The 20,913-nt window shown below is 41.7% G+C and overlaps 1 protein-coding gene across 2 annotated transcripts in view; it reads right to left on the reverse strand.

The window, feature by feature from the left end:
* The window catches only part of taf1c (TATA-box binding protein associated factor, RNA polymerase I subunit C), a 26,322-nt gene extending 5,590 nt beyond the window's left edge, over positions 1 to 20,732 (reverse strand). The window contains exons 1-14 of one of the 2 annotated variants that reach the window (XM_061699085.1): positions 20,253 to 20,732; positions 18,292 to 18,403; positions 13,492 to 13,541; positions 13,323 to 13,418; positions 12,225 to 12,292; positions 11,899 to 12,140; positions 6,809 to 6,940; positions 6,616 to 6,733; positions 6,452 to 6,523; positions 6,192 to 6,327; positions 4,093 to 4,221; positions 3,379 to 3,568; positions 1,176 to 1,313; positions 1 to 476 (exon numbers count right to left, since the gene is read on the reverse strand). The exon at positions 1 to 476 is cut by the window's left edge and continues 900 nt beyond it. In XM_061699085.1, the coding sequence (XP_061555069.1) occupies positions 1 to 476; positions 1,176 to 1,313; positions 3,379 to 3,568; positions 4,093 to 4,221; positions 6,192 to 6,327; positions 6,452 to 6,523; positions 6,616 to 6,733; positions 6,809 to 6,940; positions 11,899 to 12,140; positions 12,225 to 12,292; positions 13,323 to 13,418; positions 13,492 to 13,541; positions 18,292 to 18,403; positions 20,253 to 20,369 (2,076 nt within the window). In that variant the 5' untranslated portion in view covers positions 20,370 to 20,732. Of the gene's footprint in view, positions 477 to 1,175; positions 1,314 to 3,378; positions 3,569 to 4,092; positions 4,222 to 6,191; positions 6,328 to 6,451; positions 6,524 to 6,615; positions 6,734 to 6,808; positions 6,941 to 11,898; positions 12,141 to 12,224; positions 12,293 to 13,322; positions 13,419 to 13,491; positions 13,542 to 18,283; positions 18,404 to 20,252 lie in introns of those variants that run through there. The other variant, XM_061699086.1, reaches the window with a different exon arrangement.
* Between the last annotated feature and the right edge of the window lie 181 nt (positions 20,733 to 20,913).

The following is a 20,913-nucleotide window of genomic DNA, read 5'->3' on the forward strand; positions in this document are numbered from 1 at the left end:
TCCATCTGCAGTCAACACATGTTCCTGGGTTGTATCGTCATTGACAAGTACCCGTAGATTCAACCTTTTCAGGTTTTGTCCTTTCCCTCGTGTCTCTGAATCCTGAGAACCGGTGTCCGAGTACACATCGTTAACTTGGACTTTCTTCTCTGGTGTTTCAGGCACAAATTTGTGAGGTGCTACACCCTGGGTTGGCCCGAGTACATCCCCGTCGCTGGATGTGTCAGGTACCATCAACTGAGAATCTCCCTGTGGAATGTAAGGCACAGAAGATTTTTCATATTTGCTCCCCATTTCTGTGGCATTTTCCAGTGTTGGTTGTGGCTGCTTTTTAGATGTTTTTTCAGGTGAGGCTTCATCCTCCTGTGGTTCATGTACAAGGGTCTGGTAGAAAATATCGCCTGCCTCTGTCAGCTGTAGCACATAGATGCAAGAATTACTTCCCTCTCTTGCACTCCTTTGGATACAGGTCAGACCTGAAAATGTGAAAACAAAATCATGAGTTTTAACAGGAAAGGTTGATTAATAGGTGAAATATCTTGAATTTTCCCACTCAAGATATTTCAAATCCAAATATTAAAATATTTTTGTTATACTCATTTTGATTATTCTTAACTCATTCACTGTCTGTTGTTTCCAGAGCAGGGACGCCCATATTGCTAAGTGTTTTAGAGCAACTTCACACATTTTTAAAACCCCACAGAATACTGTGTACAATGACTATGTAAACACCAAGAGTTCAGTACTTAATTCAGTAATATATTGTTCTCAGTCTTTGCACATTTTTAGCCTTTATCTTCAAACATATTCATTGTGTTTAGAAACAAATTATGAAAATTAGCTTGGTTGTACTTTTAAGTAACATACTACTTTTCACATCTGCATGTACTGCAGCCAGGAATATTGGAGCGGGGCATGTCCTGTTTAGAATACAAGTGGGATTCCTAATTAACTGCGTGTCAGTGCAGCTGTTGACAATACTGATCATCACAGCTGCACGAGAGCTTCGCCCATTCATCCCATTTGAAAAACGCAACTGACATCTTTAGATGTCAATGGCGGTTAAAGTTTGGAGCCAAACTGAGGTCTTAAGCTATCAGTAGCAGTGAATAACTTAGGGTCTGTGAATGGTATGCAATCATTCAACAAAGACAGTCCTTCTGTTCGATCCATACCTGCAGATGCTGAGGACAGCCTGTTAGTTGCTGTGTCCATGCGGTGAGGGATCTGGACAGGAAGGTGTTTGAGGCTATCACAAGGCCGAAGCAGTGCTTGAGGAGGACCCAGACTGACACAGACCTCTGCTCTACCACCTGAAGATGTAAAAATATGTAGATTATTGCGCAGCTCAGGAAATGACCTAAACCCTCCATGACTACAGTTGTAGACAAAATACTGTACAACTACAGTCCCTTCCAAATGTATTGGAACGGCAAGGTCAATTCCTTTGTTTTTGTTGTATACTGAAAACATTTGGGGTTTCAGATCAAAATATGAATATGAGACAAAAGATCAGAATTCAAGCTTTTATTTAATGGTATTTACATCTAGATGTGTTAAACAACTCAAGATAGAGCACCTTTTGTTTGAACCCACCCACCTTTCAAGTGAGCAAAAGTATTGGAACATGTGACTGATGGGAGTTTGCTCAGGTGTTGCCTTTTAGATTGATTGCTTAAACATTTGATAGTGCTTGTTTTTGGATTTGGGTTTCACCTGTGAAAACTGCATTTACTGTTAAGCAAACATGAAGCAGAGAGCTGTCTACCGGAGTAAAGCAAACCATTTTGAAGCCGAGAGAAGAGGGGAAAATCATTCAGAGCTATTGCACAAATATTGGGCATAGCCAATACAACAATTTGGAATGTCCTGAAAAAGAAAGAAACTACTAGTGTACTGAGTAACAGACATCGAACAGGTCGGCTAAGGGTATCAACAGCAGTTGATGACAGAAACATTGTGAGAGCTGTGAAGGAACATCCAAAGACAACAGTAATGACATCACTGCCAACCTCCACAGGGCATGTAGGGTATCACAAGCCACTGTTGGAAGAAGACTTTGAGAGGAGAAAAATACAGGCTATACCACAAGATGCAAACCACTCCTCAGCAATAAGAATCAGAAGGCCAGATTGGATTTTGGAAAGAAGTACAGAGATGAGCCACACAAGTTTTGTAACAAGGTTTTATAGATTTATGAGACCAAGATTAACCTCTACCAAAGGGATGAAAAGGCCAATGTATGGGGAAAGAAAGGATCTGCTTATGATCCAAAACACACAAGCTCATCTGTGGAACATGTTGGAGGTAATGTCATGGCTTGGGCTTGTATGGCTGCTCCTGGAATGGGCTTACTTGTCTTTATTGATGATGTAACTCATGATGGTAGCAGTAGAATGAAATCTAAAGTCTATGTAACACACACGCCTTTAAAAGATGACACCTAGCACCCCAATCTCAGGCTACGACCATGGAGTTGCGAGAGACATTGGTTTCAAACGCTGACGGTATGTGAATTACCAGCACCAGGAGCATCAGAGCGGAGACAAAAGACATCTAATTTCGCACCAGAATGCTAAATTAATTAACTTCCACCACCAGCCAGCCTGGAGCGCCTCACCAACAAAGAAGTCTCTTTCCTGCTGTGTGCCACGACACCTGCCAGCCGGGCTGGGACAATGGGCGGGGTATTAGCGACACCGATAGGCAGTGGAAAGCCACTGCAACCTAGATTAACTGATCACAGTCTTGACTGGACTTGACTGTGAACTAATATTTAAAAAACTTTGAATGAACGCCACTAGTGACTGTATTTCTGCAAACTTGAATGTCTGATGTCAAATCAGCTGGGGAAAAGTGGAAGGTCAAGTCAATCACCGGACCTTAACCCAATAGATCATGCAATTTACCTGCTGAAGAGAGGACTGAAGGGAGAAACGCCCAGAAACAAACAAGAAATGAAAGAGTAACAGTAAAGGGCTAGAAAAGCATTTCAAATGAAGAATACAACAGCGTGGTGAAGTCAATGGGTCGCAGACTTGATGCAGTTATCGCAAGTAGGGTTTATGCCACCAAATATTAAATGTTATTCACTTTAAGTTAATTTAATGTCTGTTCCAATACTTTTGCTCACTTGAAAAGTGGGTGGCTGAAAACAAAATGTGCTTTGTCCTGAGTTGTTTAACACATCTAGATGTAAATACCATGATACCAGGAAATACAAGCTGGAATTCTGAACTTTTGTCTCATTTATCTTTTGATCTGAAACTCAAATGTCTTCAGTATACAACAAAAACAAAGGGATTGACCTTGCCGTTCCAATACTTTTGGAGGGGAATGTATATCTTATTGTCTAGTAGCTCACTATTGTCAACAAACCTGAGTACTGCAGCTGTGTGATTTCTTGAGAGCTCTGGGAACCCAGTAAGACCTTAGTGGCTCTAGTGCCGCTACAGGATGAGGATACACCAGGAAGGATATGACAGAACATCGGCGGGGACTGCATCATGTGATCCATCTTTAGCATTGGCAAGCAGGGGAATCGCTCGTCCATTATGTAGGCTGAGTACTAAGAACAGAACGACGTAGTCTATTGAATTCAATGTAGGTTGATCAATTTTAAATGTAACAATAAATATATAAATCATATTTAAATCGGATATATGAAGTAAACCGGAATTGGGCAACCTGCAGGGCAAAAGCAGCCTCTCTGATTATGTAAATAAGTAAGAAGTTTGAAGCGTATGTTTGAAGTGAAAAGAAGCCCCAACCATGGCAAACATTTGACCAGAAACTTGAATAGCCAATTCCATGTTATCCAGTTATGTGTGGTTCTTCTACAATACAAAAAAAATAAAAAAGAGCATGGTTGGTCACACAGTGCATTGCCAATCACTTCAGGCTAAAAAGAGTGAGACACTAAAATTAAGTCGTTTGTTCAGGAACACCTGACAAATGGGACATTCCATCTTTGGGATTGCAAATACTAAGGTGCCCAAAAATAATGACTCAAGGAAGAATAAAACACATTTTTCTCCCAAAATAAATCATTTGAACCAAATGTATCCAACACTTGAGCATTCATTGAGGTACCTGAGTGGTGACGAGATGGTGAAAAGGGTGAGCATCTGCCAGATATTTGCAGAGGATGAGCCTCTCTCCACTTTGACACTCTGCAGAGCTGCTGATGCGAAACAGTGTTTGATTGGAGGAAGGACTCGCCTGGAGAAGCAAGGAGGGAAACAAAAAAAGGGCATGACAAGAAATCAACTTTTTGAGCAGCAACTTCATTCTAGCCCTTCCAACTCTAGTAGACCTCCTCTTTTAAATAAATGTATAACTATTACCAAGGTGTGCAGTATAATTTAGCTTTTTTTTTTCAGACATGCAAACACCAAAGGCATGAAAAAGGGTTGGGCTGGGGGGAATCCCTCACAGATAATTCTTTTGCTTTTAACATAAATTCAGCAATCTGGAAGACTCTGAAGAGTACAATAAGCCACAATAAACAAATTTACTTCATGCAGAAAAACATTTCTTTACACCGCTCAAGTACATGTTGATGTACAAATTTAAGATTAAATTAAATTAGTCTCATCGCTTTGCTTTTTTGTTCTGGCCTCCAACTTGAGTCAGGCCCATCTCCACCTCCACCCGATGCCTGCTTCAAGCTGTGCCACATGAATAGCATCCTCCTCTTTAAGCACTCTCATTCTGGAAAAGAATTGACTAAAATCATTCTCTGTTTCACTTCATTTTTCACTCTTAACAACTTCAAAGGCTAATCCCAAATGCATCCTCCAGGAAAATATTAAGTACAGTATTTTCTGTTTTTATTGGCCATTTCGGAATTTGAAGTTAGCATTACATTTAACATTACATTACATTTAACATTACCATCCTTAATTGTAGGCGCGTTTCCTAATTGTGTGAATGCTGAAGGCCTTCACATGTTATTCTACCTTTATTTTTATATTTATTTTTCTTATTATTCCGCCGAGTTTTTTGACGGGCTTCTCCTTCGCCATTTTACACCCGATTCACTCCGTTCCAACTTCGACGTGTTCGAAAAATTCACGCGCCGCGTGCTATTACTCATCTAAGTGGCAAAATATTTTCACACGACCCACAATTCCACATTTTACACCCAAATAATTCCCATTCATTCCCAATGACACTTTCAACAAAATACTTTCACATCATTCTTTCACTTTTAAAAGATTCAGCTCATTCAGAACTTCAACACACATTCTCGTATTCCCATATTACTCACATTCCACATTTTTCACCCCCATTTTAACACCCAAATTCTTCCCCATTCCAATCTATTCTGCCTTGTTCCCCCTGCTTCCACATTTCTTCACCAATTCAAACCATTCCACTTACTATGTTTTCCACATTCTGCACTGTGCAACACTAAAATACCTGCATTTTAGCTACAATAAGACAAATTCTACATTTTTAGCTACAGTTTCCTCATTTCTCAACCGATTCGCACCGTTCCAACTTCTAAGATTTCAGCTCATTCAAGTGCATGATTTCAATCAGCATTCACACACAATTTCTCCAGGAATTGCACCTTCTCGTTGTGTGAATGCTGAAGGCAGTCACACATATGTTATTCTACCTTTATTTTTATCTTTATTTCCATTATTTTTATTCTTCCGCCGCGTCTTTAACGGGCATTTCCTTTGCTATTTTACATCCGATTTCCTCCGTTCCAACTTCGACGTGTTCGAAAAATTCACGCGACGCATGCTATTACTCCTACGTGTTCAGCTCATTCAAACCAACATGTGAACAACTCCCATACCATACCATTACTTCTTAGCAGCAGAAGCGGCGGAAGTGTTTTATCTGGTCTCGTCAACTCTTGTGACTTACCCAAAGTAGGTCCCGAGCGAACAGGCGGACGCCTCAGGGCAATGCGCACGCATATTAGTCCACCATGGAGTAATATTCAGAAATGACATCTGTGTGTGGATGGTGGATATGTGGAATGGATCTAGCTGCCGGCGTTCAAGGACTACGAAACAGCCTACGACAACAGCGACGAACCCCCCCCCCCAGGAAAAACGCATTGGATCTATACTAGTCACGTAAATGGCCTATTTTGAGTTCAAAACGGCAAATTTTGCCAAAAGGCGACTAGTCAGCATGTATGTTTATTATTTTGTGCTGTTCAATCTCACCCTGATATCGCAGAGGTCTGCACCAGTCCTGTCAGCGTAGAGCATCACCCGAGGATGAGCAGAGAATTCACACCATCGCCATGATGACTTAGCATTAAAGTAAAGATTGGTGGTGTCTTCCCAAACCTTTTGGATCCTGACACAGCATGGTAAACAATCAGAAAATGTAACCTGAATTTTAGACAGCCTTTAGCCTAAACTTCTGGAGCACCAGCTATCAGCTTCCTTCCTTTGAAGAAATTCACTGCAAATGCTCTTACCCTTTCCCAACAGTCCACAGGTTTGTTGTTCCACTTTCACTTGCCACCAAAACTTCACCTAAAATATGAGGACTGATGACATAAAAATGAAATTGATTTAATTTTTACATGAATTGATTCTTTTTCTGAGGTATAGGCTGTATTCCACAGTCGGAACGACTTACCTGACACTAACACAAGTGAAAACCTCTTTGGTGTTAACAACTTGCAGCAAACGTGGTTCTTCTCTCTCGCTAAATTTCCAAACGCCACACAAATGATCTGACCTCACAGAAACACAACCTACAAACAGAAGGGTATCAACATGGAGAAAGCAACACTGATTTCCAAAGGACTGAAATTGTTTTTCTGCCTTACAAATGTTGAACAACGAGGCTGAGCTGATCTGTCGGATAGGGCCTTTCAGTTGGAAGCTGAATGGCTTGCTTTCACTGGAGTTCATGGAGAAACATTTGTCTCGGTGGTGATCCAACTCCACTCTGTGGAAGTCTGAGGTGCTGTTTTAACAAACATAACCAGAACACCTTCAGCGTTCAGGTGTGTTGAGTGCTGACTAATACTGACTGATTGGAGCCATAAAGTGTCAAACGAAAATGGCAATCTTGCAGTGACCAATATTTTCATAAGCAAAAACAATCTAATAGTCTAAACCTTTCCTGAGTAGCATTTTGGATGTATACATAACACTGTTTTTTGAATGTCGTCAACTGATGGGTAAACATTCAAGCTGAACCCAAGGTGCAGTTGTTAAATATCACACAGAGTACAATTAGGGTTCGAATGATAACGATAATGATCATTTTATTATAACCGCCAATTGGCAAAAATCATCGACAAATCTACCAATTTGTTTTTTCCCGCCATTTATACTTTTTCATGTTTTTCCCACACAAATTATTACCCTAAACTCTTCTAATGGTCGAGCAAGTAATGATAATGGATAAAATAACATTGCTAAATTCAATGTACATCAGTTAATCCTTCTAGAGTAGCTAAAAGTGCAGTGCAGTACAATGAAGTGCACACTGTACAGTCATAGAATAAAACAATTGATTTTAACAAGCAATGCCTGATGAGGGGGCGACATAGTGGATGACTGCTTAGCACGTCTGCCTTACAGTTCTGAGGACCGGGGTTCAAATCTAGCCTCGCCTGTGTGGAGGTTGCATGTTCTCCCCTTGCCTGCGTGGGTTTTTCTCCCGGTACTACGCTTTCCTACCACATCCCGAAAACGTGCATAGTAGGTTAACTGAAGACTCTAAATTGCCCACAGTTCAGGGTCTACCCCACCTCTCACCCGAAGATAACTGGGATAGGCTCCAGCACGCCTGCGACCCTAGTGAGGATATGCGTTTGGAAAATGGATGGATGGATACAATATTAGGATTTGGAAATGCGTGTATTGACTGGGAGGTCACTATAATACACACAACCTAAAGTCTTGGTTTCATTAAAAGTAAAAAACAATGCAACACAAACCAACTACAAATGTGATTCCACTAAGTACTGCTAATATAAACACATATACAACAAGGATTAATATCTTTTTTTTTATCCTTACATCTCTATAATCCAGTAATTCAGTGTGTTGTGTCTTGCATTGCATTCTATGAAATGTGTGGCTTTACCATCATTACCATAGATATAACCAAGCAGGTAGATTAATACGACATGCCCCTTTGAGCTCATAGATATCCTTTGAGCCTACGGCTCCGTTAAAGCTAGTAGGGGCAAAGTGTCTGCGCATTCTATGTCAACAGCCCATCCATCCAACCATTTACTTCTGCTGATCCGTGCTTGGGTCGCGGAAGCAGTAGTTTAAGCAGGGAAGCCCAGAATCCCCTCTCCCCAGCCACTTCGTGCAGCTCTTCCAGGGGGATCCTGAGGTGTTCTCATGCTAGCCGGGAGACATAGTCTCTCCAGCGTGTCCTGGGTCGTCTCCTTGGCCTCCTACCGGTGGGTGGGACGCGCCCGGAACACCTCACCAGGGAGGCATCGGGAGGCAACCTAACCAGATGCCCGAGCCATCTCAATTGGCTCCTCTCAATGCAGAGGAGCAGTGGCTGAACTTTGAGCCCCTCCCAGATGACCGAGCTTCTCATCCTATCTCTAAGGGAGAGCCCGGACACCCTGCGGAGGAAACTTTTTCGGCCACTTATATTCACGATCTTGTTATTTCGGTCACGACCCACAGCTCGTGACCGTAGGTGAGGGTAGGAACGTAGATCGACTGGTAGATTGAGAGCTTTGCTTTTTGGCTCAGCTCCTTCTTCACCACGACTGACCGAGAGAGTACAGAGTCCGCATCACTACAGATGCTGCACCGACCTGCCTGTCAAACTCCTTTCCATTCTTCCCTCACTCGTGACCAAGACCCCAAGAAACTTGAACTCCTTAACTTGGGGTAGGATCGCTTCCCTGACCTGGAGAGGGAATGCCACCCTTTTCCGATAGAGGACCATGGTCTCAAATTTGGAGGTGCTGATTTTCATCCCAGCCTCTTCACACTCGGCTGCTAACCGCTCCAGTGAAGAGCTGAAGATCACGACTTGATCACGCTATCCGAACCATATCCACAAAAAACAGACCACCTCAACACCTCGGATGCACCTAGAAATTCTGTCCATGAAGGTAATGAACAGAATCCGTGACAAAGGGCAGCCTTGGCGGAGTCCAACCCAACAAACCAAACATATTCGACTTACTGCCGGCAATGCGGACCAAACTCACACCGTACAGGGACCGAACAGGCCATATCAGGGGGTCCTATACCCTCGACAGAAATCCCTGAGGGACATGTTAAAACGCCTTCTCCAAGTCCACAAAACACATGTAGACTGGTTGGGCCAACTTGGATGCACCCTGCTGACTGTGTAGACCTGCTCCATCGTTCCACGGGCAGGACAAAAGCTACAATGCTCCTCCTGAATCTGAGATTTGACTTCCTGATGGACCCTCCTCTCTAGAACCCCTGAATAGACCTTAACAGGGAGGCTGAGGACTGTGATCCCCCTATAGTTGGAATACACCCGCCTGTGGGGTACCACCACCCCGGTCTGAGGTACTCTCCCCGATGACTACGCGATAATGCAGGGGTGTGTGAACCAGGACAGCCCTACAACATCCAGAACCTTTAGGAACTCAGGGCAGATCTCATCCACCCCCGGGGGCCATGCCCCCCAGGAGCTTTTTAAGCACCTCGGTGACTTTAACCCCACAGATAGAGGAACCCGGGTCAGAGTTCCCAGACTCTGCTTCATCCTCGGAAGATCTGAGGAGGTGTTCGAAGTATACGGCCCACCAACTCACAACGTCCCGAGTTGAGGTCAGCAGTGCCCTATCGCCACTATAAACAGTGTTGATGGTGCACTGCTTCCCCATCTGAGACGCCAGATGGTGGACCAGAATTTCCTCAAAGGAATTCCATGGCCTCACCAAACTCCTCTCACGCCGAGGTTGTTACCTCTGCGAACACCAAAGCTATGTTCCGCTTGGCCGCCTGGTACCCATCAGCTGCCTACGGAGTCCCACAGGCCAAAAAGGCCTTCTTCTGCTTGACAGCATCCCTTACCATTGGTATCCACCAGCGGGTTTGGCGATTGCCACCAAGAGAGGCACCAACCACCTTACGGCCACAGCTCCGGTCGGCCACCTCAACAATGGAGGCGCGGAACATGGTCCACTGGGACTCAGTGTCCCTCGCCTCCCTCGTGACGTGGGTGAAGTTCTACCTAGTTCTGTTCTACCCAATCATGTACTTCCAGATCTCAATGTTATTGCCTACCTGAGCGTTGAAGTTCCCCAGCAGAACAAGGGAGTTCCCAGCTGGAGCACTCTCCAGCACCCACTCCAAGGATTCCAAAAAGCGTGGGTAGGCTGAGCTGCTGTTTGGTGCATTGGCACAAACAACATTGAGGACCATTCCCCCACCCAAAAGCAGAGGGAGGCTACCCTCTCATCTACTGGGGTGAATCCCAACATACAGGCACTGAGCTGGGGGTAATCAGTATGCCCACACTTGCACAACCCCTCTCACCGTGGGTAACTCCAGAGTGGAAGGGGGTCCAACCCCTCTCGAAAAGACTGGTATCGGAACCCAAGCTGTGTGTTGAGCTGAGCCCGTCGATGTCCAGCTGGAATTTCTCGACCTCACACACCAGCTCAGGCTCTTTCCCTTCCAGAAAGGTGACATCAGACGTCCATAGAGCCTGCTTCTGTAGCCGGGGATCAGACCACCAAGCTCCCCGCCTTCGGCCGCCGCCCCGCTCACACAGCACTGACCCCTTGGGCCCTTCCACAGGTGGTGAGCCCAATGGAACGGGAACCCACATTGCCTTGTCGACAGCATGAAAACCAAAATATCACAGATGCATGTTCTGAATTGAAAGCACACACTCTGACGTTGACAAAGACGCACACCTTGTTAAAATGAGTTGAGAAATGAGCAAGTTATGACTTCTTTTACGTATGTACTTCTTTTGATTGACTGCGATACAAAATATATTTTATTAATAAATGGACAAATCAATGGAAAATTGCCATTATGTAATTTTAAGGAGAAATGCTACATTTGGATATATAGAGGACCAAAAAAAAAGTTATTTTATTCATTATATACTTCTTAAATTATTCAGCCATTTAATCAGTTATTTGATTTTTTTCCCTGCCAAATATCGGATTTGCCTAAAAAAAAAATTCCTCATCGATTGAGTCCTAATTACAATACTAATATATGCAACAGCAACGAAATAGTTCTGTCTTCTATAGATTCAATTGGTTGGCATGTTACATAAAGGAGACATATTTGGACAAACCAACTTTTTGTAGTATTTGGGATGTAATATTGTCTCTATGGTGCCTCAGTAAACCACGCATTTCTAAGTTGCAGACGGTTTTCTGCCGAGAGGACTGAAATCAGGACATTCGAATTTCTCGACCTTATCTACGTCACTACGGAAAATCTTCACCTTCCCTTTCGGCTCCCAAGCAAGTGTGCTCTCACAAGTGTGTCTTCTAAACGGAGGCAACCAATCAGATTTGTTTTAGCCAAATATGGAAAAGGATACAAAACTGGGTCAAACAGAAGTAGCAAGGTTTTTTTTTAAAATAAAATTGATACTTTTATACTAAGTACGTGTTAAAGAGTCACTCTATGGAGATCTAAATAGCCAAAATAAGGGCCCTTTATATGCGAGAACACTATGTAACGTAATCAAAACTGGAAGAGGAGATTGCACTTTTGTACTGTTTTAAAGAAACAAAATATGTCCTGAATTCAGCAGTTACAAAAAAGATCTGTGACAGACAGCCTAAATTTATGAGCCCTGAGCTGAGATTTTAAACTGGAACAATCTTGTTGTGAGACAACACCCCTAACCACTCACCTATTGATACCTAACAAATTATAATATCAAACTGACTTCAGACACCATTTTGCTGAAGGATACTGAGGCGGTCCATTCCCTGGTTTCCTGGATAGAGAAGACAGCCATGTTGCGAGTCTCCACTTTGTGAGAAGGGAATGAAGTTCAGAGCGCCCCCGGTAGCGCCTTCAGAGAACAGCTGGCGGTCTCTCTGCTCAGTCAGTTCCTCATGCAACAGAGAGCCCAGGAGCTCTGGCGGCACACTTTGCACGGCATCTGACAGCAAAGCACTGTACTTCTGCAGTGATCTGGGGGACTTGTGACATCTGAGAAGCATAAAAAAATATCATAAAACAGTCACACATTTAGGAGTGTTTCGATTTGAAATATCTGTGCAGTGCAACACTTACATTGGTAAGGTCAGCTTGTCAAGGACACGTGTTATCTTCCATGTATGCACTGCATCTCTGTGTTGATGCTGTAATCCACACACATGCACAATACAACCACATTTGCAACAAGTCAGTCATGCATTTTCTTCCCTCCAAGGTAGTCCACAACAATTTGCCAAAAAGGCCATGTACAGCACACAAAATAAATAACTACACCCCATTGGAAAGTTAGCTTTTTATCCATTCTTGTTGAACACACGAATACGTTTCAAAATTTTAGTGATTTAATGACCTGTGGTTACATTCTTGTGAATTACAATTTGTGGCTGTAAAATTTAACTTTGATATAGTTATACTGGTTTGTAATCATATTTGCAACAATGCAACATTAAATAAATTGGAATTAGTACGATTACATTTTTGTGTGTGCTTCATGCGGTTGCTTTCCATTGCCAAGTAGTAGAACCTTTACATCAAGTAAAATGCCAAGCACTGGAGTGAGGGGTGGGAAGAAAGCTGCTACTGACTCTAGAGCATTGGAATGTATAGTTAATGAGGAGGAAAAGTTGTTTTGCTGGAAAATTACAGTTCCCAGACTGACAGAGAGGGACTAATACCAGTGAAGGAAAATCTTAACGCTTTAGGTAATGGTAAATGGATTGGGTTATAACGCTGTAACTACACACTGTCATGGTACCCAAAGCGCTTTACAGATGCTCACACATTCACCTATTCAGACACTCATTAATGGCTGCTGCCAGCCACAATGGAACGATTTTGGGGTTCAGTGTCTTGCCCAATGACACTTGGATACCTGACAGTCGGAGCCGGGATTCGAACAGTCGACTCTTCTGTCACTGAATGAGTCAAGGATAGTCAATGCATCAGCAAAACATTTTTGGACCAATTTGGCTCCAAATTTGACTTATTTGGGGAAGGTCTTTTTCTGTTCCAGCGCAAAAAGCAAGGTACAAGAAAAACTTGGTGGGAATAGTTTGTTTTGGAAAGCTTGACTGGTCTGCAAAGACCATGACCCAGTGGAAGGTAGTTAATTAAGTTAGTGATGACAATGGTTTATTTTTCTGAACAGATCCTTGGTAAATAAAGCAAAACAACCTTTTTCAATCCATATTTAAAAAGGAAATATTTCCCCAAAACTTCAGTGATGCACCCAAAGGCGTCCTGGCAATGATCCCAGTAGAAGTTCTGCATCTAGAGACAACAGATTTGAAGAACATTAAAAAACACTCCGGAACAAACAATCTGGATTTAAGACCACACTCACATGCGCTGTGAAGTGGAGTGGATCAGGAGGAGTTGAAGACCAAATGAAAGCTGAACATTTGGGTGGGAAATAATAACAATTATAACAAAATCAACAATTATTTTAACACAACAAATGATTAGAAAATGACAGCTACCACATAAAATAAACATTACCAGAATGCATGTTATATAGCATAATGGAGCCAAGGTTTGAGTTGACCAAAAATAAGGACTAGTGACCAATTAAATCAGGGTTTTTCTTGTGTATAAAGTTGGAAGAAGGCACCTTCGCCAATTTCTAAGGGCTGCCTATCATCATGAAAATCATCATGGGACTGGTATCATTTTTAAACGGAATTATGTTATTACTGTTTTAGAAACTGTTGGAACCCACTCCTAAAACTGTCAAAGAAGAGTGAAAGAGCCACAATTAAAAACCAAAAGATTATGACTAAAGGGCCGTATATGACGGATTTACTTTCCAAACACAAATTTGTCAGTGGATTTTGTGGATTTTCAAACAGGTAAAAAGTTCTTTTGTAACGAAGCACTCTGATTTCTCAGAAAAATAAATAATCGTAAGCAAACGTTACACTCTGTGTGAAAGAAAATCTAATGGAATATAAACCCAGTACAGCGTTGAGATTTGCAGACTCAGGTCAGATTGTGTGCAGCATTTAGCTGTTATGCTGCACACAAATGGAATAAGCTTCCAACAGAAGTGAAGTCAGCCTCAAGTACGAATGTTTTTGAGTACAGGCTAAAATAAAACAATTCTTTTCTAACATGGTTACGATTTAATTAAGTTTTGCTTTTGGTAAAGTTTTAGCTCAATGTTAAGCTTGTAATGGGACCGTTTCTACTTTCATTCCAGGATGGTAAAGTAATTTATATTTCATTTTTTCATCTCTGTCATCAGCTCTTACATTGGTTTGAATACTAAAATAAACGCTAAAAACCGTATAGGTTTTTAGCGTTTATAAATAGGCAAGAGTGCCTATCAAAAATCCGGTAAGGGCGAAAAAAAGCCTTAAAATTTGAGTAACACAGTATATCCAATGTGATTGGCCATGCTAAATTCGATTTTGAACTCATTTCTTGTGCATATGCTCATTTAAAGGCTCTAATTAGCATAAATTGACAAAAATGTTTGTGAAAATTCCATATTTTTTTTCCAAGGGATGTTCTATTTTTTTTCAAATGGAACATAATTAAGCTAAGCGATACAAATTTGGACATTTATATATGAACCCATAATGTACTATACTATATTATAAAAATTTATAAAATTTGAAAATGTCAGCATTGGTTGTCATGATAATGGGAACTTTGTAATAGAATGTGATTTCACTCGTAATTCTATTTCTCTGGAACTACAGGATGGATTTGGCTGAAACTTGTGCACCTACTTATAAAAGCTATTGTGTGCAACTATGAAGTTTGGTGCTACACAATTCATTCTACCTGATACTGCAGCTGCTTGAAGTTCTAAGACCCCCCACAAAGCTAGTCTATTGTAACCTTGATAACAATATCTTGGGAAATAGTCATTATAAATGTTCAAAACTTTTTATTGACATTAAAGGGGACATATTTAGCCAAAACTATTTTTTGAAATTGACACTTTTATACTACATCTATGTTAGAGTGTCACTCTATGGAAGTATCATGCAAAAGCTGTGACTATTTCAAGATGTCATCTTGAGGCGAGGGCGGCACGGTGGACAACTGATTAGCAAATCTGCCTCACAGTTCTGGGGACTGGGGTTCAAATCCCGGCCCCGCTTGTGTGGAGTTTGCATGTTCTCCCCGTGCCTGAATGGGTTTTCTCCGGGTACTCCGGTTTCCTCTCCCACATCCCCAAAACATGCGTGGTAGGTTGATTGAAGACTCTAAATTGCCCGTAGGTGTGAATGTGAGTGTGAATGGTTGTTTGTTTATATGTGCCCTGGGATTGGCTGGCGACCAGTTCAGGGTGTACCCCTCCTCCCGCCTGAAGAGAGCTGGGATAGGCTCCAGCACGCCCGCGACCCCAGTTTGGATAAGCGGTTCGGAAAATGAATGGATGGATGGATCTTGAATAGATAGTACAGTACTGTATACTGATTAGCCTACAATACTGTATCTCAACGTTATTGCTGATGATGCTACGGACAACCGCTTTTTAAGGATTAAGCTTGGTATCATTGGGCCCATCTATCCCCAAGAAAATGAGTGCATTCTTCAAAAGATTACTCAAGACGTACTGAATCTTTCGTTGAACGATGCAAGTAGTATTATTCAAGCAAATTCATCCATATACATGCGCTCAATGTGGACCGACAGCCTCTTAGGTTAGTTTAAGGCCTCTTCATACTACCGCGGTCGCGAGTCCGACAACGTCCGCATTGCATCACGTGATCGACGAATTGCCCCGCACAGCACGTCTGCGTAGCTTTCCGCACACTCGACAAAAATAGGTGCTGCGCGTCAAACACCGCGGAGATCATCTCTCGTGATTGGTCCGTTTTAGACACATGCTGTGATGACGTACCAGCCCATTGGTTCTACATACAATCTACATGCAAAAGAAGACATTTGGCTACAAATGGGTCGCCATTATAAGATTGATGCAATAAATACATTAAAATAAATATTGACGCTAGGGCTGCACGATTATGAACAAAATAATAATCACGATTATTTTTATCAATATTGTTTAATCATGGTTAATCATGATTATTCGTCTTTTCAACAAATAATATGTAACTGTTCGGGTATCAATATCTATTCTGTGGGAGTGGAAGGGAGCGGGATGTTTTTTTTTTTTTTTTTTTTTTTAAACTCACTCAGGTTGAGAGGAAGTGGACTCAGTCTCTGTGGGTGTGGGAGGTTGTCAGATTCAAAATCCACTGCCGTGTCTCCTCTACCTGCTATACGTAGCCACGTCGCTTAGCCAGGCTGCTCCAGCGCTCCATTTCCTTATTAGAATATATACGCACCTGATTGGAGACGATTGCAGACCCATGAGACCATGTGAATGCGTCACAGGAAATACACTGATTGCCTGACTGACTAGCTGATTGCCTGACCGCAATGCTGCATTGGGATGTGGACAAAACACCGCTTTGCCGAATGTAACTAGGTTATATAAGGGGCAAACTTTTATCCAAAAAAAAAAAAAAAAAGAGAGAGAATTCAATATGCAGGACACATAACTAAGAAACGCTCAGCCGAATTATAGCATATTGGGTGAAAGACCATTATGCGGAGAGGGAAAGATTTAAACTCCCCATTACGCTTGGACTCAATACATAATGCAAAAATAAATCATCTTACATACTTCCCTCTCTTCAAATGAAATGTCCACCTTTCAAATTAAAATATATCACAGAGGCCGCTCAGAAAAACAAAGAATCTTACAATATCACTAAGCGGAAGAAAATAAACTGACTAGGATTCCAATGATTATTTTATGTCATGATACGTCGCTGTTTCTAACCCTGCCAGAGTTGGCACTGGGTCATGAAACCTCTTAGCCAATGTGATTTTGATTCGCCAGTGTGGCTAACATGGGCAATATTCGTTTCGCCACATCCTGTTTTAAAGGTCAGAGGACAAAGATTTTAAAATTATTTTTGATATCTCTAGAAGCCCTTTACAAACCACATCTGTCATTTTTCTTTTAATTATTCTGTTATTTATTGAAAATGCAGCCCTGACAGAAAATGGTTTCAGGGGACAGACAGAGGGACACAGCAGACAAGGGGAATAGGGGTGCGAACCACAGCAGACCAAGTTAGACAGTCTAGATATTTGAGCACAAGTAACGTTACAACAGTCACGGTTTAACGATGCCAAGTTCAGTTGGGTGATCCTGTACATTTAAATCCTTCTCCTCCTCATATTCCAACACGTTGCTCGCCATTGCATATAGTGTGTAGCGCGCTGTGTTTGTCAAATGCAACGTCACTTATGGTAGCCCCTGTGGTGGATAGAGTAACCACACCCTGGTGTCTTGAGCTTCAGGTATGTTGAGGGAGGGCTCAATATGCGTCATAAAAACCTAATTTTTTGCTAAACTATGGTTAAAAACTTGCTGGAAGTTACTTGCATGCATTACATAACATGTAAACAATGCAAATATGAATTTTAACTGACCCCATAACATCTTTGTCATCTGACCTTTAATTAGCCATTGGCGAGGTGACAAATGGGCAGCGCGAACCCTACCGGCGTTGCCTTTAAGAGTGTTCCTGACGAGACTTTAATTTTTGGACTCAAGCAAAGAATTCATTGTTAGTAGGCAGTACCCAATTTCTAATGTTATAAATTTTAAAAATGACAAACTCAATGGACAGTTTTGTTATTGTGAGCAGAGCATGATTATTGCTGCAGCAATATTAGCATTTTGGAGCTATACAAATGTAAACATTGGCTGGACGGGGATAGAAGTGCACAGTAATATATGATTTGAAGATGTCTTGTTCACAAAAACCTGTGGTAAAACACACAGAAACTACTAAAGCCTATCGAGAAGAATTCGGCTTGCAAGAAAAAGAGAGCTCTTTCAGTTCTCCTGCGTTCGCCTCTTCGCCCCACCTGTATCGTCAACCTTCCTGCAATACTGTAAGTCAATGCTATACTGTGAACTTTACCACAACACTCCAATTATTAGAATGCCATAAGATTAAGACAGTGATAAAACCAAACCATGAGATAAAGATATCGTACATCCCTCGTTAGAAATTAATTCAATGATTGTCATTCATTAAAAGAGGGGTACCAACAACTTCGGCCACGTGTGCAAATAACAGCTGTCTGTCACTCACTCACTCACAGTGGCTGGGTTTGAAGAAGGGGATTGGTGCTGGTTCTTTATGACGCCATATCTCCCCTCTAATCTGATGACTGGATGTAAAAGTCCAGTTGTTGGGAGGTCCAGATCCACCCTGAAAACACAACAGTGATAGTACGTAAAGCACTTTTTATTGTAATAGACACGAATAGTGGAGGGAAGTGAGGAAGCACAAATACTTTGTTACTGTACTGTGAGTTTTCACTTCAGAAATTTGTACTTTAATTTGTATTTACTTTTCTGAAGACTTTTTACTTTTATTTCCTACATTTGAAAACATATCTGTACTTTGTACTCCAGTCCTTTATCAAAATAGGCTTGTTACTTTTTTCAACCGCCGTGGATGATAACGGGACGTTCAAAAAAAAAAATGTAAGGTCAACTGCAGTTGACATTAATTGACTGACTGAGATCTTACTAACATATAAGGCAGTTGAACAACAGGGAAGGCAGCAAAATGATGGAATGTGAACCAGGGAACAATAACGACAGTTAACAGCTTCTGAGAGGCAAGATATTCCCCATCCATGGCCTTATTTAGCTGTTTGATGTGGCCGGCTCCAAGAATGATTTGTGGCAAAAACGACCAAATTCTGGCATTCATAAATTCTCCATCTAATCTAAAATAACACTATACATTACAATATTTTTTTCATTTGTTATCATAATCTAACTGAGCATTGTTGTTACGCAGTTCAAAACATTAGCTAAGATATGGGAATGTTATTTTGATTACAGACAATGGATCCCTGCTTTTTATGAATACCCCTGAACAGTATTTAAAGAAAGTGGATACCATAAACCACTGTGATTTGTGTTTTATTAATGGTTGTCGCCATTATGTACATCGTTGTTCCTTATATCCCACATTCTCCAGCTTGGTATGCTTATCGACTCTCTCACTGCCTGAATTATATTTATAAATCTATACTTGTTTTTTTGCCTACACATTAGTGTTCACACGTGTAGAAACCTCAGCCTGCGTTCTCAGGACATCATAGAGATGAACGTCCCAAGAGTCAGAATGTACAGGACTAGAAATACATGCATAAATAACTGGGCGAATTCAAGACAATTATAAAAGACAAATAAATTTAGTTGGTTCTTCAACTGTTCAGGTAATCCCACTCTTGTTTTTCTATAGATCCTTTTTTATTTGTGTCATGTGTTTGGTATAACCATTTTGATTTTATGCTCCCATCTTGGCCAGGTCACTTTTGGAATTTGGAAAACAGATGTTAAATCTCAATTGTTCTGTTTTGCTTTTTTTAATCCATCCATCCATTTTCTGAGCCGCTTCTCCTCACTAGGGCCGCGGGCGGGCTGGAGCCTATCCCAGCTGTCATCGGGCAGGAGGAGGGGTACACCCTGAACTGGTTGCCAGCCAATCGCATGGCACATAGAAACAAACAACCATTCGCACTCACTGTCATGCCTACGGGCAATTTAGAGTCTCCAATTAATGCATGTTTTTGGGATGTGGGAGGAAACCGGAGTGCCCAGAGAAAACCCACGGAGGCACGGGGAGAACATGCAAACTTAATATCCGGTTTAAATAAAGGCTATTAATATTGATAGTGATTAATTGCTTGTCATGTGATTGCGTGTCATGTGACGCTTTTCTTCTAGTAGGAGCACTATATAAGTAAAAAAAGACTAACTACTTTGCAGAAAAGGTTTTTGTGTTTGAAGAAAAGTTTTTTGTGTGTGTCAGGTTATCTAAACGAGTATTGTATACAATTGTCAGTCAAATTTCAGTACTACTTTTGCCATCAAGACTGACATCGCGTATGGGTCACATTTTGCCCCGCCCCTCACATGGAGCTGACAACGGTAAGCAAACTATTGGACACATATCTCCGGAGAAACAACATTTGTGACACACAACTCTTAAATTCAATCTCATTACAGTGAAGCACAAGTAGCTCAGTGAATTCACAAACCTGAAGTTTGACCTGATCGTAGCTGCCCCAATTTCCAGCACAGTGTTTCCGCGTCACGTCTGGTGGTCCACAGTTGTAGAATGTAGGAAAAAGCTTCTGTGGGAAGTGGTAATCCATTTCTTTGCATTAGCCAACTGGTAAAACGTGTTGGCCTGGGGTAGCGGCAGGTCCCTCGCTGTACCAGGGAACAACTTGGAATATGTTCAAATGAACACGATCAGATTTGGCTAACGGTAGCAGGCTGTAGCAGCAGCCGGGCTAACATAAAAGAGGGTTCTTTTCTGATCGAAATATAATGACACTTAGTCGTTCAATGAGACCTCCGCTTCAAAAAAAAGTTTCACATGTTAAAACTTGCAAAATGTTTGTTAAATTGTCTATTTGTCCCACGTCTATTGAGCATGGTCAGCACGTGTGTGAGTAAAAACGGTTAAGTTTCTGTGCTTTGGAGAGACAGAGCGTGTCTGCTTCCGGTGTCAAAGTGTTTGCTGCTTGGAATGCATTGCGGTAACCGGAAGTGTATTTGTGGCTGCCACAATAAGAGCGAGATCATCTGGAATGAACGTTCATAAAAGAAAAACATTGGACAAAGCAAAAACAAAGTCAGTTGGCCATCATTATATCATTAGTTACCACGAATACAAAATTGTAGTACAGTGAA

The sequence above is a fragment of the Phycodurus eques genome, chromosome 15 (genome assembly GCF_024500275.1).
Source record: "Phycodurus eques isolate BA_2022a chromosome 15, UOR_Pequ_1.1, whole genome shotgun sequence".
Classification (NCBI taxonomy): Eukaryota; Metazoa; Chordata; class Actinopteri; order Syngnathiformes; family Syngnathidae; genus Phycodurus; species Phycodurus eques.